The sequence below is a fragment of the Lycium ferocissimum genome, chromosome 12, assembly GCF_029784015.1.
Source record: "Lycium ferocissimum isolate CSIRO_LF1 chromosome 12, AGI_CSIRO_Lferr_CH_V1, whole genome shotgun sequence".
Classification (NCBI taxonomy): Eukaryota; Viridiplantae; Streptophyta; class Magnoliopsida; order Solanales; family Solanaceae; genus Lycium; species Lycium ferocissimum.
This window is the reverse complement of record NC_081353.1, coordinates 36,486,444-36,504,371: the sequence shown is the minus strand read 5'-3', so window position 1 is coordinate 36,504,371 and position 17,928 is coordinate 36,486,444. Positions and strand designations below refer to the sequence as shown.

Genomic DNA, 17,928 nt, shown 5'->3' with positions numbered 1-17,928 from the left:
TAAAAGGGGGAAGAAGCATGCAAGGGTTTGGTGCATCTTATTGAATCAAGTAAATATCATTTCTTTTAACCTCAACGAAATCGCTTTCAGTCCAAGAGGGCATAAGGGTGCTATCCTAGTATCAACAATACATTTTGAAAACAAACTTTGACTCAAACAACATATCATAGAGAAACCATTCTAGTATCTCAAACACTATAGGTCACAAGTGACCTTGAACTTAACTTAAACAAGTATGGACATGCCTCAAGCATCAGTATCAATTTACACCTTAGTCTAAGTCAAAGAGAAGGTCAAGCGAATATATGAGTTTGTGTACTGCCTAGCATATTCAAATCAGATGGAGCACCCCCCACACATATTAATGAAGATTAAGCATAACTAGCCAACAAGATAGCCAACCACAGGGAATTTAAATTACATTGACATGCTTAGCAGGTTCCTAAATTAAAACTAAACATAACATTGATTAGACACTCAGAAGATTAATCAAACTAAGGACTACATCTAACACAGTACAAGGCTAAATCACATGCTCCGGAGATTAAAAGACAAGACTAGGCTAACACATGTTAACAATAAAATTTAAAGCTAACAACACTTAAATCATGCTATAAACACTACACTAATCAACTTATCTAACTAAAATGACATATAAAACATGCGTAACCATAAAATAAACTAAGCTGACACATAATCAACTGTAAATAGTTAAAACAGAACACAATGCCAAAAAGGGGAAGAAATTACCTTTTTCGTATGCAGTGAGCTGGGCGGCGATGGTCGCGAATCCACACCCGAATATGACAAACGATTCGAAACGAAAACCTCAGAATCAAAACCCAGAAATGCTTCTATGAGAAAATGTTAAAGAACAAAGTAGTATGAAATTTTTAGAGTAGACTCCTGACCAAAAAAAAAAACCTCCTTAAATGAAACCAAGCCATCGTATTTATAGGGCGAGCTTAGGGTTTTCTAAAGTTTCAAGATTTTGGGCGGGATCTGAAATCGAAGTATTCAAACTCGAGTCAAAATGGACCGTTCAAAATCTGAACGTTGAAGTCCTTTCACGTGGTTGATTCAGACCTTACTCAAAGTGGTTCGACCTTCTCTGGTTTTTGAAGGTTTAATTTATTTGAAAGCGAGAAAAGGAATGTCTTTCTCTGTCAATCGACAGAGAACTCAGGCGAAACAGATATGGAGACAAAATTTGCACGGAAAAGGAAAGACAGGGGCTGTTCGCGGCTAAATTTGTTTCGATTTTTGCTGGAAATGGAGGGGAGAGAAGAGAGAAGACGACGAGAAGGGGACAGGAGGGATGCGGAGCATTGTACGAAAATGGGGTGGCACAGATCTGCCATGGTTGAAAGAGTTTGTTTCTTGGTTTAGAAAAGGGAAGAGAGAGAGCAGGGAGACGAGAGAGAAAGAAGAGAGGAGGCGGCTGCATATGAAAATGGAGAAAACTAAAGGCTAAAGAGAAAGGAAGTGGGCCGATCGGGTCGGGTCGAATAATGGGTATGGGCTGGTCTGATGGTTGGGCTGGCTGAATTAATGGGTCATGAACTGATTTGGGCTTAAAGATTGGCCCGAAAATATGTGTTCTTCCATCCTTATTTAAATTATTCTTGGGCTTTTAACTTAATAAGTGGTACACTATATATTATGTAAAGACAAATGGTAATTAGTATGTGTAAAGTAAAAATTTAATAAAGTATAATTAATTTAACGAGCACAAAATCCTAAAATGAAGCGATGACGAAATATTTGCGATAAAGTAATACTAGTAAAAATAGTGAAAATGAAGGTAGTGGTATTAATAGTAGTAGACATAAAAATAGCAGTGAAAATAAATATTTAGCTCGTTAGTAAATTTAAAAGCCCAAGGAAATAAATTGGAATAAAGGAGGGGCAAAATTGGGTGTCAACAGTTATAATAGAGGGGTCTTATTCCATAAGGAGAAAAGGGTTTTAGAAGTTTCTTCAACTTTTCCATAGAAATTCGCCCACACGAATTTTGCAAATTCTGGTATTATTCGGGTTACACAACAGAAGACTGTGGGACTGAAGGATGAACACGTGGACAACTTTTGCTCGTGCTTGAAGGTTCGATTTGCAGCCGCGGTCATGCTTCAAGAGATAAGTATCGATTTTATGTTTGATTAAAATCTTTGATTATGTGTTGTCTATATTACATGCAAGTTCGATCCTGGTTATTTGCTTCCGCTGCGTATGCCTGATTTCCATCAACCTGAATAGCGAATAAGATGAACAAGGCTGAAAGAGCATTGTAGAAAGTCTGAAAAATGTAGTATGAAAACTGAAAGAGCTTCTAGAGTGAACACATGGAGAGATGAAACATACTAAAATAGCTTTCTGCAATGAGAGAGATGAAAGATGCTTCTGATGTGAACACATAAGAATTTCTTATGATATCTAACATGAAAGTTATCATTCTACCCCTGCACTAACTGAGCTAAATGTCAGTTTTGCCCTTGGTCGTCCTCCTCTTCACATTTCTATATAGTAAAATATATGTGTGTGTGTGTGTGTATATACTAGTGTATTTAACCGCGCGAAGAATTTTTTTTCTAAAAAATTATATAATTGAATATTAATGTCATATTTTTATATTAAAGTTATTTAATCTTTCTTAATCAAAAGAATCTGTGAGAACATTCCAGGTTAAATATGGAGTAACCAATTAATCAGTATACATGCATTTGAATAAGAATATAAAAAGTTGAAAAAATAGCAAGGAGAAATGGTAATAATGCAAAACGTAGGTAATGTAAACCTAAATGTCGTTTGCTTTTTCCAACCTGCTCTTTGTTTCCTTATTATTTTGTTTGACACTTATGTTTAAAGAGTTTAACATTGTTCATTCCCCTCAAATAAAAAAATAAAAAAAACTAAGGAACACTAAAATACATATAGATGAAACAAATGGTTTAAAAATGAAATATTTCCCATCAGATGGATGGGATTAAATGCCCAAGTTGGGGTCTAAATATCAGCTATGTATGAGCTACTTAAAGAGAGGGGAATCAAACGACATTCTTATTATAAACTTCAAGCTCTCTTTTATCATCACTTTCGACAATAAGTAGTTCATATTGTCTCATCTCTATCTGTTGCCTAGATAATAGAGGCGATTGCCTGTGTGAATAGGCCAATCTTTTTATCTATCCGACATACTTGAACTTGAATTTTATGTTCCAAACATAAAAAACAACTTATGTATATGAAACAACAAAAATGAATAATTTTTTTATCTCAAAATGCAGTTTTAATTGAACATGAGCCAGATGTATTAGAGAATATAAATACACCAGCACTATGCAAACCCAACGATATCACATCTTTCATAAGAAACAAATGCTATGAGTTTTTTAATAGGTCTACTACCAAGTGATGTGTAGAGATGTACTTCATGTTCACTTCTCTATGTACAACTATGTCTCTGGCACATAATTACGCTTAATATTAATATATTTTATATTCTCAATAGTATGAAGAACATACTCACATTTAGATTTTCTCTCATCTAAATCTCCTTCTCAATTCCTTGACAAGACAAAGAATATTTTACTATGCCTTTAAGATACCTCTGTATCATCTTAACTACTTTCCAGTATTATTGTCTAGTGGAGTATGAGGACACATCTTCCCACTAGAAATTTCGCCTCTAGAAATACAAGTATTTATTGCTCAAGAATACATGACTCTTCAAGCCTTATGCTTGAGTTTGAGAACCCTTTGTTCCAATAGCTTTAAGATCCAAAATCTCAATCAACTCCCACTTGGTTTGATTTCACGTACTCCATTTCAGTTTTCATTGTTGTAACTATTTATCCTTAGTAGGGTATGTAAGAGCCTACATTACACTATGTAGCTCTTTTCATCAAGTGGAGTAACTATATATGCTTCTCCTTCAATCTCAAATCGATGACGGGGAATGCAAGGACGACTCATGCGTCGAGATTGAGATTGACAAACTGATTATCAATTAGTTGGTTACTCCCACTGGGACCAACAACATTAAATCGATTCTCTTTTGATGGTATATCAGTGTCATAGGAATATATCCATTATCACCAACTGAATCCATCTAATATAACGGAAGCAATTCGGTCCGTAGTTTCATAAGGAGACAAGTCTTTACCTATCTCACCCTACTTAAATGTTCGCTTAGAATAAAACATCAAGTGATTCAAATTCATTTATAATACAACTTTTGTTCACATATGAGTTACATAACCCTTGGACTATTTAGAGCATCGTAGAAAGATAAACTTCCTTCCCCTTGGAACTAATTCCATGTAAGAAGAATGGATTATGAATAAAGGTTGCACAAACTCAAATCAGGTTTTTGCTTTCCACAACTTATATGGAATACCATTACATAACTTAAACGGAATTGCATTTGTTTGAATCTTTGATGTCAGATGGAATAACAATGGAGCATTGGTGCGTTAACTTTTCCAAATGGTTTTCTATTTTTTTTAACTAGACAATATTAATAAGTAGGCACATCTACTTACTTTATCTATAGCACCAAGTAAATCTTGTTTGGCTAAGCAATTCTTTCGTTGTTAACCACTAAGGTCAAGTCTACCATGCTGTATATTTGCATCAACACTTGACGCAAATAAGCACAAATAAATATTCTTACCGGAATTATAAATAATATCCAATATACTAAAACCATCATAGTAATAACCAACACCATATCTCGTATGTGCCAAAATACAAACAAGATACAATGAGGCATCATAAACACATCTAAACCCTTAACAGCCTTTTGCACTTTTAGGATAAACTGAATATTACGTCACCATCTAGCTTTTCACTTATGTTAAGATTGGAGACTAATACATCTATGTACATTTTCTTTAGAGCCTAAAAGTCATATACATACTAATCCTTACAATAAGTGACTACATTAAAATTTATTTCACATTAGATTCGGAATCGAAAATTCACTATGTTCCCAATCATCATCCAAATTATAATATTCAATAAATCTAACACAATTAATTATTTAAGGAACCTTGTGGTCGGGTCTTTTCCCGAATCCCGCGCATAGCGGGAGCTTAGTGCATCGAGCTGTTCTTATCTTAAATTACTTAAGTCAAGACTAAATAAGAATTCTATAACAAATATAGAGATTCACAATAAGGATAGTGACATGCATACAGTAGACATATTTCAATACAAAAATGTCACATATACCACAACTAGTGTACTTCACCGCGCTTCGCGCTGTTATAAAAAAAATTAAAATAAAGTTGAATACTAATGCCATTACTTTTATAAAAGAAAATATTTTTTTATTAATGAAACATATTTAATAATTTCTTAAAAGACAACCTATAAACAAATTAGATTAAATATGAAACAACTCATTTAAGAAATTAGTATATGTGAACTTGAAAAAGTAGAATATTAAAATTAAAGTATGAAAAAGATATTGGGATGTAAACCGGAGATTTGACCTCCTTTTTCTTCTTCTTCTAAGGCCATTAGTATGATTTCTCGACACCTGTTCATAAGATTCACATTTTTTCATCAAATAAAAGACTAAAAGAAGAAAATAAAAAGAATTAGAAAATTTTGGAAAAAGAAGAAATATCAATTAAATGCATCTCTGTCGTACATATTGATGGGATCAACTTCCCTAATATCTAGTTCTTTTTCTTTTTCCTTTTCCTTTTTCTTTGTACACTTTTCTATATTTTCTCTCTTCATATTCCATCCTAGTAATCCCAAACTTTATCTCTAAACATTCACTTGACATATATTTTCCTTTTTCTCTCATATGCAAACTTTGTCTCGATGGGCGCAGTAAATGGACTTATGTAGAGAACTTAAATAAATCAAAAGGAATTTTTGTAACGGTTGAATTCAAGAATTAGACATTAGTTTGTAATAAATTCAATAAATAAGCTAGAATATAATCCCCAAATTAAGAAAAATAGGTTAACAAGTTACCAAGAAGAGAGAAAGAGATATGTGTTTGTGAGTGAGCTACTTTAATTTCAGAATACTATTTTGTTATTTTAAAAATTGAGAATAAGGTAGAACTATGTATATAGTTTGGAGATGAAATTAAAGTCATAGAAAAAGTATTTTTTTTTCTTTCTAATAGTTCATCTTTGAAAATGAAAAGGATTTCGTCGACTTCTACTAAATGTGAGGTACCTTAGTGTTGATGGAAATTAAATTTACTTCATACCGATTATAAATAAAAAGACTCTATTGGAAAAATAAAAAGACTCTATTGGAAAAATAAAAGAAATTTCTTGTACACATTAGAAATGTTACCTGCTGCCACCATTAAAATTATAAATTAGGCCAATGAAAACAAAAATTAATCAAAACTCGTCCTTATCATTTACTTGTGCTTTAGTCTATTTGCTTAAGTCTTCAAAACCTGTCAATTAAAAATCGGAAAAAGAGAAACATATTAAGAGAGTTATCTTGAAAAGAAAAAAAGCACTGTTCTTTCATACTCACTCTAAAACAAATGCAACTAACAAACAAAATGAGACTTAAGAAGTAAACTTTATGCTATGAAATTTTAGTTGTTACATATTAGTTAAAGCTATATCTTATATTTTAAATTCTAACCTTCAATGATGAAAAACCCAGGTTAACATGTAGAGGAAATAAATCCATCGCAGCAGGAGAAAAATTGGTCTATGATCCTGGTTACAGGCCACGCTTATCAAAGCAAATTTAGGATGCTATATCACCTCATTTTTTACCTCTTCTTCAGGATCTCAATATATCTGCCACTACAAGAAAACATGAAATTAGCGACGGACAAAATTTCGTACATCCTATGCTAATCTCATTTAGCTACGGATTATAAAAAAAATCTAATTAGCGAGGAGCTATTTAGCGACAGATTAACTAGGAATTACCGACAAATGTTGTAGCTAATTCCATGTTCTCTTGTAGTGTGCATATGTTACACACATTTAAAAAAATGATAAGATAGTCTACAAACAAATTCATCCTGTAGCATAAATATATCCAGAACTGGACTTCATCCATAACAAAAACTAATTAAGGAGAAAAAGAGAAACCTTTTCTTCTCCATTTGCTTAGCCGTGCATGGTGGAGCATATATGAAGAAAGAAATTAGAAGAAAAAGAATATTGTACTTGAGCCTGTTTCAGCCATATAATAATTTTTAGCTTATTCGTTGCTGCCATGTATACCAATTCCACAGCAAATGAAACAATAGTCATATCGCCATTCACCCATCATTTCTCATTTAATTAGATGTAAAGATTTATTTTTGAAACGGTTATAGAGGAGGGGGAAAGGTGCTATTAATTAAGAAAATTAAGAGCCTCAATTAAGAGAATCAAGAGGGTAGCTTTTGATTTATTTTTTTAATATATAAAACATTAACATGAGAGAAAATTCCAAAAAAAGATAAATGATATTCTAGGCTATAGAGAGATGCCACATCACCTTATTTATGCCTAGCTTTATATTATATATAGATATAGATTGCACGAATTGAATTTACCATGATTTTTCTATAACACATATAAAAAAAAAAAATAGGAATTCACCACAATGATATAAACACATGTATATGTATTCCTTAAATTTGTATGCACACATGCACATATAGAAAAAATGGTGCCTACAGGATCAATTCCTATCCACTGGTTTAAAGCAAAAAGTTAAAAAATAACATTTATAAACAACTCGGTCTTGGTTCTGTGCCCCAGAGAGACCACACCCATGCCATTATTAAAAATGATAAACCAGTGGAACTTATAATTCGCACGCCAAAAAAAACTAGGAGCAGTTCTCAATTGATTTCATAATCAACAGTGAAAAATTAAAGGCGTTTGATCCTTGTCTGTTGTTGATATTTAAAAAAAATCCAAAGAGAAAAAAAAAATGTATGTGGGTTTAGCATCGTCCATCTTCCATCTTCCAGAAATATGGATACTTTAATATTTCTCCTTTTATTTAGAAAGAAAAAAAAAAACGTTGATGTGAAACCAAAAGAAAAATGTGACTTTTGGTTTAAGTAATCACATCTTCTATTTAATAGTCTTTCTCAAAAAACTTTTTTGTTAAAAAAAAAAAAAAAAAAAAAAACTCTTTCTAATGCAGAAAAAAAAAAAGGATGCATCAGTGGCTTTCAGTGCTTATACCAGAAAAAAATGTTTGTGGCACACAACGGCTTTCTAATGCAGAAAAAACATACGGACTGCCATAGGTTGCAGCCATACGGGTTATTAAAAGTTAAAAAAACTTAATGGCCTTTTGCCATCGCTACAACTTTAATAATTTGATCCATATTTCAACAATGTGGAAAAACTACTCTGCATATTAATAAAGTACTCTAAAATAGAATCAAAGACACACTTTGATCAAAGAAGAAACATTCTGCACTATTTCCTCCGGAAAACAACGAAGGAAAAAAAAAAAAAAAACTTCCAAGAATTCCATTAATTCTTTCACCATTAAACTAAAAGAAAATCACTCTTAATGTCATTAACAATGAGGAAGTAAATATGTCTCAATCAAAGAACTTATTCTAAATCCTTCAATTTGATTTTTTTTAATTTTTTTTATATGAAGTCATGATAACCCTTCTTAATTATTACACCAAACAATTGATGCGGTGTAACTCACAATTCAAGAAAAAAATGCTGCACTTTGACGCCAAACAAAAAAAACCCGCAAAGTAACAGTAAAAGAGATTATTTTTGCAGGAGAAGTCAAACTAAGAAACAAGTAAAAAACCTTAAGCTCTCATGCCAATGAAGGAAAATACACAATCCACAAGAACACACAGTTCTCCCAAGAATCTCCAATTATTTGTTTCAGTAGTCGATATATAATGTAATCACATGTTAAGAACACGAACTACACTATAAATATTCACAGTCTAAGTCGTACCTGAATTACAAAGAAGATTGCTCCATGAACAATGCAGGAATCTTCCACAGAAGTTCTTCGCTACAAAGAAAAAGAGAGTTTTACGGAGAAAGAGAGAATTTTTTTTTTTTCTGTTTCTACAGAAGCACACTTAGGAGAAGTAAGAAGTTCCTAACTTTAGAACTTCTTTTATCTTATCTGAAGAGACACAATTCTTCAGATAGTTTTCCAATAAACATGTCTTTTCTCTCCTTTTTATTTATTTATTATAATATTACAACAAATATATGACACATATATATTTATTTATTTATTTGGTTATGGATATGGGTTGACCCACATGGGTGACCCAAATCCAATTTCCAACACAAGACAACAATTGACATCTTAGAACTTATAGAGCACAGAAGGCAAGCGAGGTGTAATAAACACTTCTATAGGATTTACTTTGCGCATGGTCATGCCTAACCCTTCTTTCATATCCAAAGGCTCGTTCGATGATGTACTAAAATCAAAACCTTGGAGTAAATGAGCTATTGCAAGGTGTGTCACTTGAGTCGCATAAGTGATCCCTGGACAAGATCGTCTTCCAGAACCAAAAGGGATGAACTCATAATGTTGACCGCGAACATCAACCCCTGCTTGACTAGTCAAGAATCTCTCCGGATCAAATGTATCAGGATTTGACCAAATCTTAGGATCTCGCATTAGTTTCATACTATTGACCCATAGTCTTGTACCTTTCGGTATGTGGTATCCTTGAACAACGAAGTATACCAAATTCTTGATATCACTCTCTTCTACCCATCTGTTTCGCCAACTACTCGTCGGGGTACTAACTTTCTTCATGACATCCCTATGGTTTAACAATGTGGATATAATTGAATCGTGTCAATGTTTCTTTAACGACACGTTTGGAAAAAAAAAACAATATTTTCACCAAAGCAATATACCAAATTCTATGATATCACTCTCTAAATGGTTGCTATTTGGAACCAAAGTTTGTCATCGTATAAAGAGTTAACGTTCTTGTAACTAAAGGCAACTTCTACCCATGATTTATGTTGTTCTCCAAAGCGCACTCGTATTGGATTCTCCAAAAATGCACTACTTTTGGAGGTTCTTGAACTTTCTTCATGACATCCCTATGGTTTAACAATGTAGCCATTACCCAATTTGAGTGAACCTTCAAGAAGTTGTTCACGTGTTCATCCTTCGGTTCCATAGTCTTCTCCAACACCATTTGCAAAATTTGTGTGGGCGAATTTCTATGGAAAAGTTGAAGAAACTTCTAAAATAGAAAGAGACCCCTATTTTATATCTAAAGGTTTTTCACCCTTTTCCAAAACCCAAAAAAAAAACAATATTTTCACCAAAGCAATAGATAGCTCCTAGTTAGCGAAGCTACATTATGGAATTAATTCAAAAGTAATTAATCCTACCATAATAAATTACGAATTATATGATTATTTAACTCCCCATGTTAAGATTACACAATCAATTAAATTAAATTACACAATTTAACTCATTGACTGTCCTTTATATTTCGCTGCATCATCCACCTGCTTTCACATGAGACTTATAATCCATAAAGTTGCAATCTCAAAGTCGAGACATGGGATTCAACTGGAACACAAAGTTTGTTATCCATATTACGTATAAAGAGAATCAAAATAATGAACAAATCACATTGATCATAATAATTATATCAAGAGTAAAGTATAAGTACATTTAATGAACTAGAGAATTTGTTTTATATATTCTATAAAAACACTTATCTCTATTTAATACATACAAAATGTACTAAGACACCCCGTTCCAAAGATACATTATATTAATCTTGGGCTACAATCATACCGATGGCTTTGTCCAATTTCCATCTTAGATTGTGAACATAAATTTTATACTTATAAGAACCAACGATTTAATCTTCCGTGTATAAGCTAAACTCTATACACTAAATCATCTACTATATAAGTAAAGGACACATATACTAGTACATGATCTATTTAATTCTTTATTAAACAATGAATAAATAATTGTTCCATAATAAATACTATATCCAAACATATGGTTAATAGTATATATCCCAACACATAGATCATGATCATGAACACATACGCACAAGCACCTCCTTATAGTGTATATTCACAACATAAACACATACTATAATTTAAGTCAATTCAAATGTAGTTGGGAGACTTGATCCAATTCAAGAAATGGGTAAAAAAATTGGATAGATCAAAACATGGGAACAAATCTGATACCAATACAGACTACCCATTTCAATTGTTATGCTTTTTGAAATTGCATACAAAGGTTCAAATTTCGATCGATATTTACAGAGTTGATTATCGCTCTAAAAAACAAAGATTATTTCAAGAAATGCAATGTATATATAGCAACAAAAGACAGTACTCACCAGAGCTGTAGCTTTAATGGTGGTTTCTCTAGTATAACTATCTGCAAAATCTTCATTGCTGATAAGCACATCAATAAAATCTTTTTCATTTCCAGCAACAACATCATCAACTTCTTCTCTCTTCTTCACATGTTCATCCAACCATTTTTGTAAAACACAATCAATATCTTTAAAAGCCCTTTTCATAAACTTAACATGCCCTTGAAAATCAATCCATTTGAATAAAGGAATAGGAAATGCATCCCATAAGTTAAACTCCATTGCAATATACACAAAATCAAAATCCTTTAAAGCTTTCTTAAATCTTTCAATTTCTTCTTCTTCATTCCCCCCTTTTTCAAGGCTTCGATAGCTTTTTCCAGCTACCAGTTTGAATATTAAGCTCAAAGTTAACCTTTCTAACCACTTCGTAAGATTAACTTTTACCGGAAAACTATCTCCGGTCGTCACCGAATGCAAATTATCTCTGGTGACTGAAAATAAAGAGTAAAGCTCTTTAATACTCATTTGAACTTCAGAAACTCTAACATTTTTCATTTTTTCTAACCTACTATTTGATAAAACTTCCATTATAACAATTTTTCGAACTTTTCTCCAATAATTACCATAAGTAGCTAAAAAAAGCATAGCATTATTATAACCAATATATTCACCGGCCAAACTCGGCGGCCGGTCGGAAAGTACTTTATCATTAGTATTCAAACAATCTCTAACAGCATCATAACTACTAACGACCACTATACGAGGTAAACCTAGCCGGAAACTGAAAACCGGGCCATATTTATCGGCTAAAAATCCGAGTTTTTTCGATAAAGTGATGTTGCCTTTACCGGAAAATTGGAGGAGATGACCGATCACCGGCCAGCCACCTGGTATTTCCGGCGGGAAAGGGTATTGAGATTTTGAAAATTTGCATAGTTTTGTTATTTTCCATATGAAAATGGAGAAAAAAGTTAAAGATATGAGTAGTAAAATTGCATTAAAACAAGAGGAAATATGATCTTCCATTTTCTTGAAGTTATTTTTGAGAATAGTCTAAGGGTCTTGGTCCTATTTATAGAAGTTATCGTGGTGGATATCACTTTCATTTTTGAAGTCATTCACATCCCAGTTGGATGAGGCTCTCCTCCTCCTTACATTTTTTTACATCTGTCCCCTTAAAAATTGAATGGACCATATTAATTTATTTAGCTAAATGAGTTTAACCATGGTCAATTATTCTTCCTCCCATCACCCCTTCCCAATCCATCCTTAAACAACAACTGTCATTCATCTAACTCAATTAAAGGTTTTAAATACAATAAGAAATCTTTTCCTTCTCCAAATTCCCACGCCTCCCCGGAATATCCACACTCCGCCGTCCAGTTCCGGCAACTCTGATCGAAAAAAAAATGGGTATTTTGTTTTAAATTTTCTTTGAATTTTGTTAAAAATTAGATGATTTGAGCTACAATCAACCGTAGTAATTTAACAGGGTGATTATCAGTAAATAGTATAGTTCTTTATCATTTTTTTTTTCTTGGTGGGTTTGTTCGGATTTGAGCTCCTCTGTAATCAGGGGCGGAGCCACGTTAGCTCCAGGGGGTTCATTCCCTCGATAAAAATATTTTTAAAGTTAAAATTATTTTATTATGTATACATAATAGATGTTGAACTCCTGACTTTTTATGTATTTATCTTTTAGAATTTTTGAACCCTCTAGATAAAAATCCTGGCTCTGTCTCCGATTCTATTTTCTGTTTGATTTTCTTCTGCTCATTTGGTGTTGTTCTTGCTCTATTTTTCTGGAGAGAGATGCAAGGAGAGCAGTTAGAGAATACTTGACCATGTTTAGAACACTTAGGTAAATAAATTAATCTGGTCCGTTGGATTTTTAAGGGGAATTAACTACTGGAGGGGAGCCTCTTCCCTTTAGATGATGGTAACGTTGATTATTTTGAATTTGTATCACGATTATTTCATTGAATAGCCGATACTTCTTTTTTTTTTTTTTTTTTTTTTTTAAATACTTATACTGTATATCATATCCTTACAATTTATTTTTACAAAAGCGGTATAAAATATTATTTCATAAAATATTTATATTTTTTTCTTCTTCGAGATAAAGGAATGTCGTCGTTGCCGGAAAATTTGGAGTAGATGACCGATCACCGGTAAGCCACCGGAGATTTCCGGCAGGAAAGGATTTTGAAGTTTGAAAGTTTGCATGGTTTTGTTTTCCATATGAACATTGAGAAGAAAGTAAAAATTAGTATGAGTAGTAAAATTGCATTAAAATGAGAAAAAAAATATGATCTTTCATTTCTTTGGAGTTATTTTCGAGAATCTAAGGTTTTGATACTATTTATAGAATTTATCATGGTATCTCTTTCATTTTTAAAGTCTTTTATTACATTTTTTGTTATAATGATGGTGATGTTTGGATATTTTAAATTCGTACCTTAACTATTTCATCGAATACTTGTTACTACTAAAATACAAGGTAGACCAAGCTGGAAAGTGAAGATTGGACCGAATTCATCGGCTAAAAATGCTTGTTTTTGAGATAGAGGCATGTTGTCGTTGCCAGAATTTTGGAGGAGATGATCGATTACCGGCAAGCCACCTGAGATTCTGGCGGGAAAGGATTTTGAGGTTTTGAGAGTTTGCATGGTTTTGTTTTTTCCCATATGAAAATGAATATGGAGAAAAAAGTTACAGAAAAGTAAAAATGCATTAAAATGAGAAAATATATGATCTTCCATTTTTCTTGAAGCTATTGAAAATATCTAAGGTTTTGATACTATTTATAGAATTTATCATGGTATCACTTTGATTTTTATAATGATGGAGATGTTTGAATAATTTAAATTTGTACCTCGACTATTCCATCGAATACGTATTACTAAGATACGAGGTAGACTTAGATAGAACGTCAAAATAAGACCTGTATTTATTGGCTAGAAATGCGAGTTTTCGAGATCACGGGATGTTGTCGGTGCCGCCACTAGAGATTTCTGGCGGAAAAGGGTTTTGAGGTAATTTTGAAAGTTTGCATGATTTTGTTTTTTTCCATATGAATATGGAGAAAAAAGTTAAAGATATGAGTAGTAAAATTGCATTAAAATGAGAAAAGATATTATCTTCCATTTTCTTGAAGTTATTTTCAATAATAATCTAAGGTTTTGATACTATTTATAGAATTTAACAAGGTGTCACTTTCAATTTAAAAGTCTTTTATTTCATTATGATGATGACTATTTTGAATTCGTACCTTGACTCATCGAGCACATATTTTTTTAAATCTTATTTTTAATACATGTCCTTAAAATTTATCTTTACAAATGTAGTATGGAATATTGTTTCAAAAATTATATATAATCTTTTTTCTTCTTCGAGAATCGTAAAAGCTCATTATGGGGTTTTTATTATTAATGATAACTAAAATCTTAAGCCACTCAGTAGTATCTCCCAGCTATTGGTCGGAGTAGAATTTATGTGTCTGAGTTTAGTCGCAATCTTTCACATTTTTTTAGGTCATTTTGATATTTCATTAGTGTAGCGTCCCTCACAGTAAGTCTTTTCTGTTATAGATGAAACAAATGAAACTGAAAGAAAGACAAAACAAACCGTTTACTACAATATGGCCACTTGTAATTTAATTTTATCAAAGAATTTCTATCATTCTATATATCAAATTATACGATAGTGTAAAGTATATGTCGTCTCTTTTAAATATAATCAAGTCTACCAGCTTTTTGAGCAACATAATCAATAGGTTGATTGATACGTGGAAGTATGAAATTTGGAGAATTAAACTAACCAATGGGAGAATATAATAAAGATTGACAAACTATCCCTTTGGGAATAAGATCCACAAAAAAAAGGATAAGGATGCAATTTTCTTATTTTATATTTGGCCGTTCAAATGTCCAATACAACTTTGCCAAACTATAACTACTCCATTAACTTTAAAAGAATCCAAAGAAAGCGCTTTACAAAAGGCCCCAGTTCTTGACCGGAGGGGACACCAAAGGCCTCTGCTTGGTAGTTACTTATGTTCTTCTCTCTCCTTCCCCGGTAGCTAAATTAGGCAGAAGAAGAACTACAACTAGAATTCTTCGCCCCTCCCCTTGTACCTTTCCGCAAGTTTTTTTTCTTCCTGCGTCTTTACTAGCCTTATCCCCCTCTAGGGGTATTTTAGTGATAGGTTCTATAGGAACTGGACGATCCTGTTTAGTCAAATACCTAGCGACAAACTCCTATGTTCCTTTCATTATGGTATTTCTGAACAAGCTCCTGGATAACAAGCCTAAAGGTTTTCTTCTTGACGAGATCAATAGGATGCGTTCACTCTAAAAAAGTAGCAGCAGTTTCGAGTTGGAGCTTAAAAATGAAAATTTTATGATGGGAATATTTTATTTCTTTAGTCAATAATTAGTCGGATCAATGAATTTCAAATAACAAATGACTAATTTCATCCCCATATCGTGTTTATAGGGTGAATTTTGTTATTCTGAAAGATAACCTTCTACGATCATTTTCTTTTGGTTTAGTTCTTTTAACTCCTATCCTTGCAGGCCCTGATGGGGCTTTTTTCTTTTATTAGTAAGAGGCAAATATCATCAGCTTTTAGTCATCTATCTCGCTACCTATTTTTTTTGCAGAACGGCTTTAGGGATAAGATCAAAGTCGAGAAATTGTATACTTCAGCTACAAAAGGACAATCTTGTGAAAAAGTACATCATCTTGTGTCACGACATCCACCTAGCATAAAGTTAGGTAGCACAAATATATTGCTAGGAGTATTGAGACATAAACAATGGAGACGACAAAGATGCGATTTAGCGACTTATGTTTTAGATGGTTGAAACTTAGTAGTAGTCTTTTATTACCATTATTATGGCAAGAATAGTAAGTAGTATTTCTTATTAAAAAAAAAAATATAGTAAGTAGTATTTTTTTTTTTTTTTTTTGTCACTTATATAAATACTAGATTAGTGTTGCCCGTGCACAGCATGAGCCCAACAATCTAAAATTTGTTATAGCTTTGATTGTGTCCAATCGTTCATCTACATGTGATTGGGAATCTAAAGAGCACTAAAGAGTTTTGAATGATCATAATATCACAAACATAGAAAATTATATACCCAGGGCTAATGTAGAATTGAGCAAATGTTTCATTTTGTTGTGCACTTCTTTTAACGAAATTCCAAAATCAAACCCAAGCATTGTGGCTTATTTGCTCATTTCCTACTCATCATTATGCCACATAATCAAATGTATCATTTTATTATCAGTATACATATTGATATTCACACGATCTATGAATAAAAGAAATCACGTAGTCCAACTACAGAGCCATATAGAGTATTGCAAAGATTTTTGCATTGCTGGATACATCCGCTACTTCATATTCTTCATGACCTCCATCAAAGGATCTTCTTGGTCCTATTCCGAGAAAAGAATAAGATATTAAACATTTTTTAAATAGAAAAGCATTAACTAATAAAAGTGGCATAGCAAAAATTTGAAAAATACCAAGACATAAAGATAAGGAGCTAGAGAGATAGTCAGAGAGAGGGGAAAGACAAACCAAGGATCTGCTCAAACGGACTACTCAAAGAGTGCCACAAGTGTAGAGTTATACCCATTTAAAGAAGAGGGAAAAATGTCATAAAAGGCCAAGACACTGTTACTACGATTTAAAGATGCATCGTAGATCTACTTTCTTCAGCAAAACAAACTTCACCAAACTTGAGAATGCAAAAATGACCCTATAACTAAGTATTACGTGAATTAATGTATATGAGGGGAAGATCGCTTGAAAATTATCAAGGTAAATAGTGCAAATGCAGTGAAAATCGATGAGAGAAAGAGAGAGAGGGGAGTGGAAATAAATTTTCATTTATGTTTAAGGGGGTAAACTGAAAAGGGAGTTAAAAATAATGCTGATTTGGAAATTTAAAAGGCGCGTATACTATACGTGAGTTAAAAAAATGGGGGTCACTAAAAAAAACCCACTAAAAGGTCACTAAAGTACTGAAAAAATAAGACTGGGGAGGTAATAGGTCCCCCGCAAGAAATAGTGCATCATAATTAATCTGGGGGAGGTGGTTATTTATGTATTTTCCCATTCTCCATTCTTTCTCTTCTTCCTTTCTCCGTTCTTTCTTTTCTTCTACGAATCCATGACAAGGATGCCTCAATTTTTACTCCACTGAGTATTTTTGCTTCTTCATTTGCATGGTTTGGAAATGATAAAGCTTTGTGTATTCAGAAGGAAGGAAATTGCTTGAATGTTCTAATCTTTACTTAACTACCCCTATTTTGTGAAAATGCATAATGGATATTTGTTGTAATGGGAAAATGTATAATTTGTATTATAAATTATAAATGACTGTATAATATTTTTGCTATCATAGTTTGTGTGGGGGCCTTATACAGAGGTCATCAATAATGGACTTCCGGAGTGGTGCCGAAGTGGTCAAGACATTTGGGAGGGCGTGCGTGCTACTCATATTCGTGATCTATCGAGAGTAGCACATGACGGGTCGGGTCCTCAAACAACTTGGCATGTATAACCTCGTTCCGGACTATTCCCCCACATA

At 32.8% G+C, this 17,928-nt stretch overlaps 1 protein-coding gene and 2 long non-coding RNA genes across 5 annotated transcripts in view; all 3 read right to left on the bottom strand.

Moving 5' to 3' along the window:
• LOC132040821 (uncharacterized) overlaps positions 1–17,928 on the bottom strand; it is a 46,624-nt gene that overhangs the window by 15,899 nt on the left and 12,797 nt on the right. The window contains exon 1 of one of the 2 annotated variants that reach the window (XR_009410791.1): positions 2,249–2,380. The exons of the other annotated variant lie outside the window; for it this stretch is intronic. This is a non-coding gene — a long non-coding RNA (uncharacterized LOC132040821). Of the gene's footprint in view, positions 1–2,248; positions 2,381–17,928 lie in introns of those variants that run through there. 2 annotated transcript variants of the gene reach the window in all.
• Positions 5,316–6,741, bottom strand: LOC132040820 (uncharacterized). Its single transcript, XR_009410790.1, has 2 exons — positions 6,631–6,741; positions 5,316–6,433 (listed from the first exon to the last, which is right to left on the bottom strand). It is a non-coding gene; the product is annotated as an uncharacterized LOC132040820 (long non-coding RNA).
• Positions 11,050–14,097, bottom strand: LOC132040818 (nicotine N-demethylase CYP82E3-like). 2 transcript variants are annotated; one of them, XM_059431498.1, is made up of 3 exons: positions 14,069–14,097; positions 11,339–12,323; positions 11,050–11,082 (listed from the first exon to the last, which is right to left on the bottom strand). In XM_059431498.1, exons 1-3 carry the CDS (start codon positions 14,080–14,082, stop codon positions 11,065–11,067), a joined length of 1,017 nt encoding a protein of 338 aa, XP_059287481.1. In that variant the 5' UTR covers positions 14,083–14,097; the 3' UTR covers positions 11,050–11,064. The 2 variants fall into 2 exon arrangements, with proteins under 2 accessions (XP_059287481.1, XP_059287480.1); XM_059431497.1 differs by lacking the exon at positions 11,050–11,082 and having other exon boundaries at positions 11,178–12,323.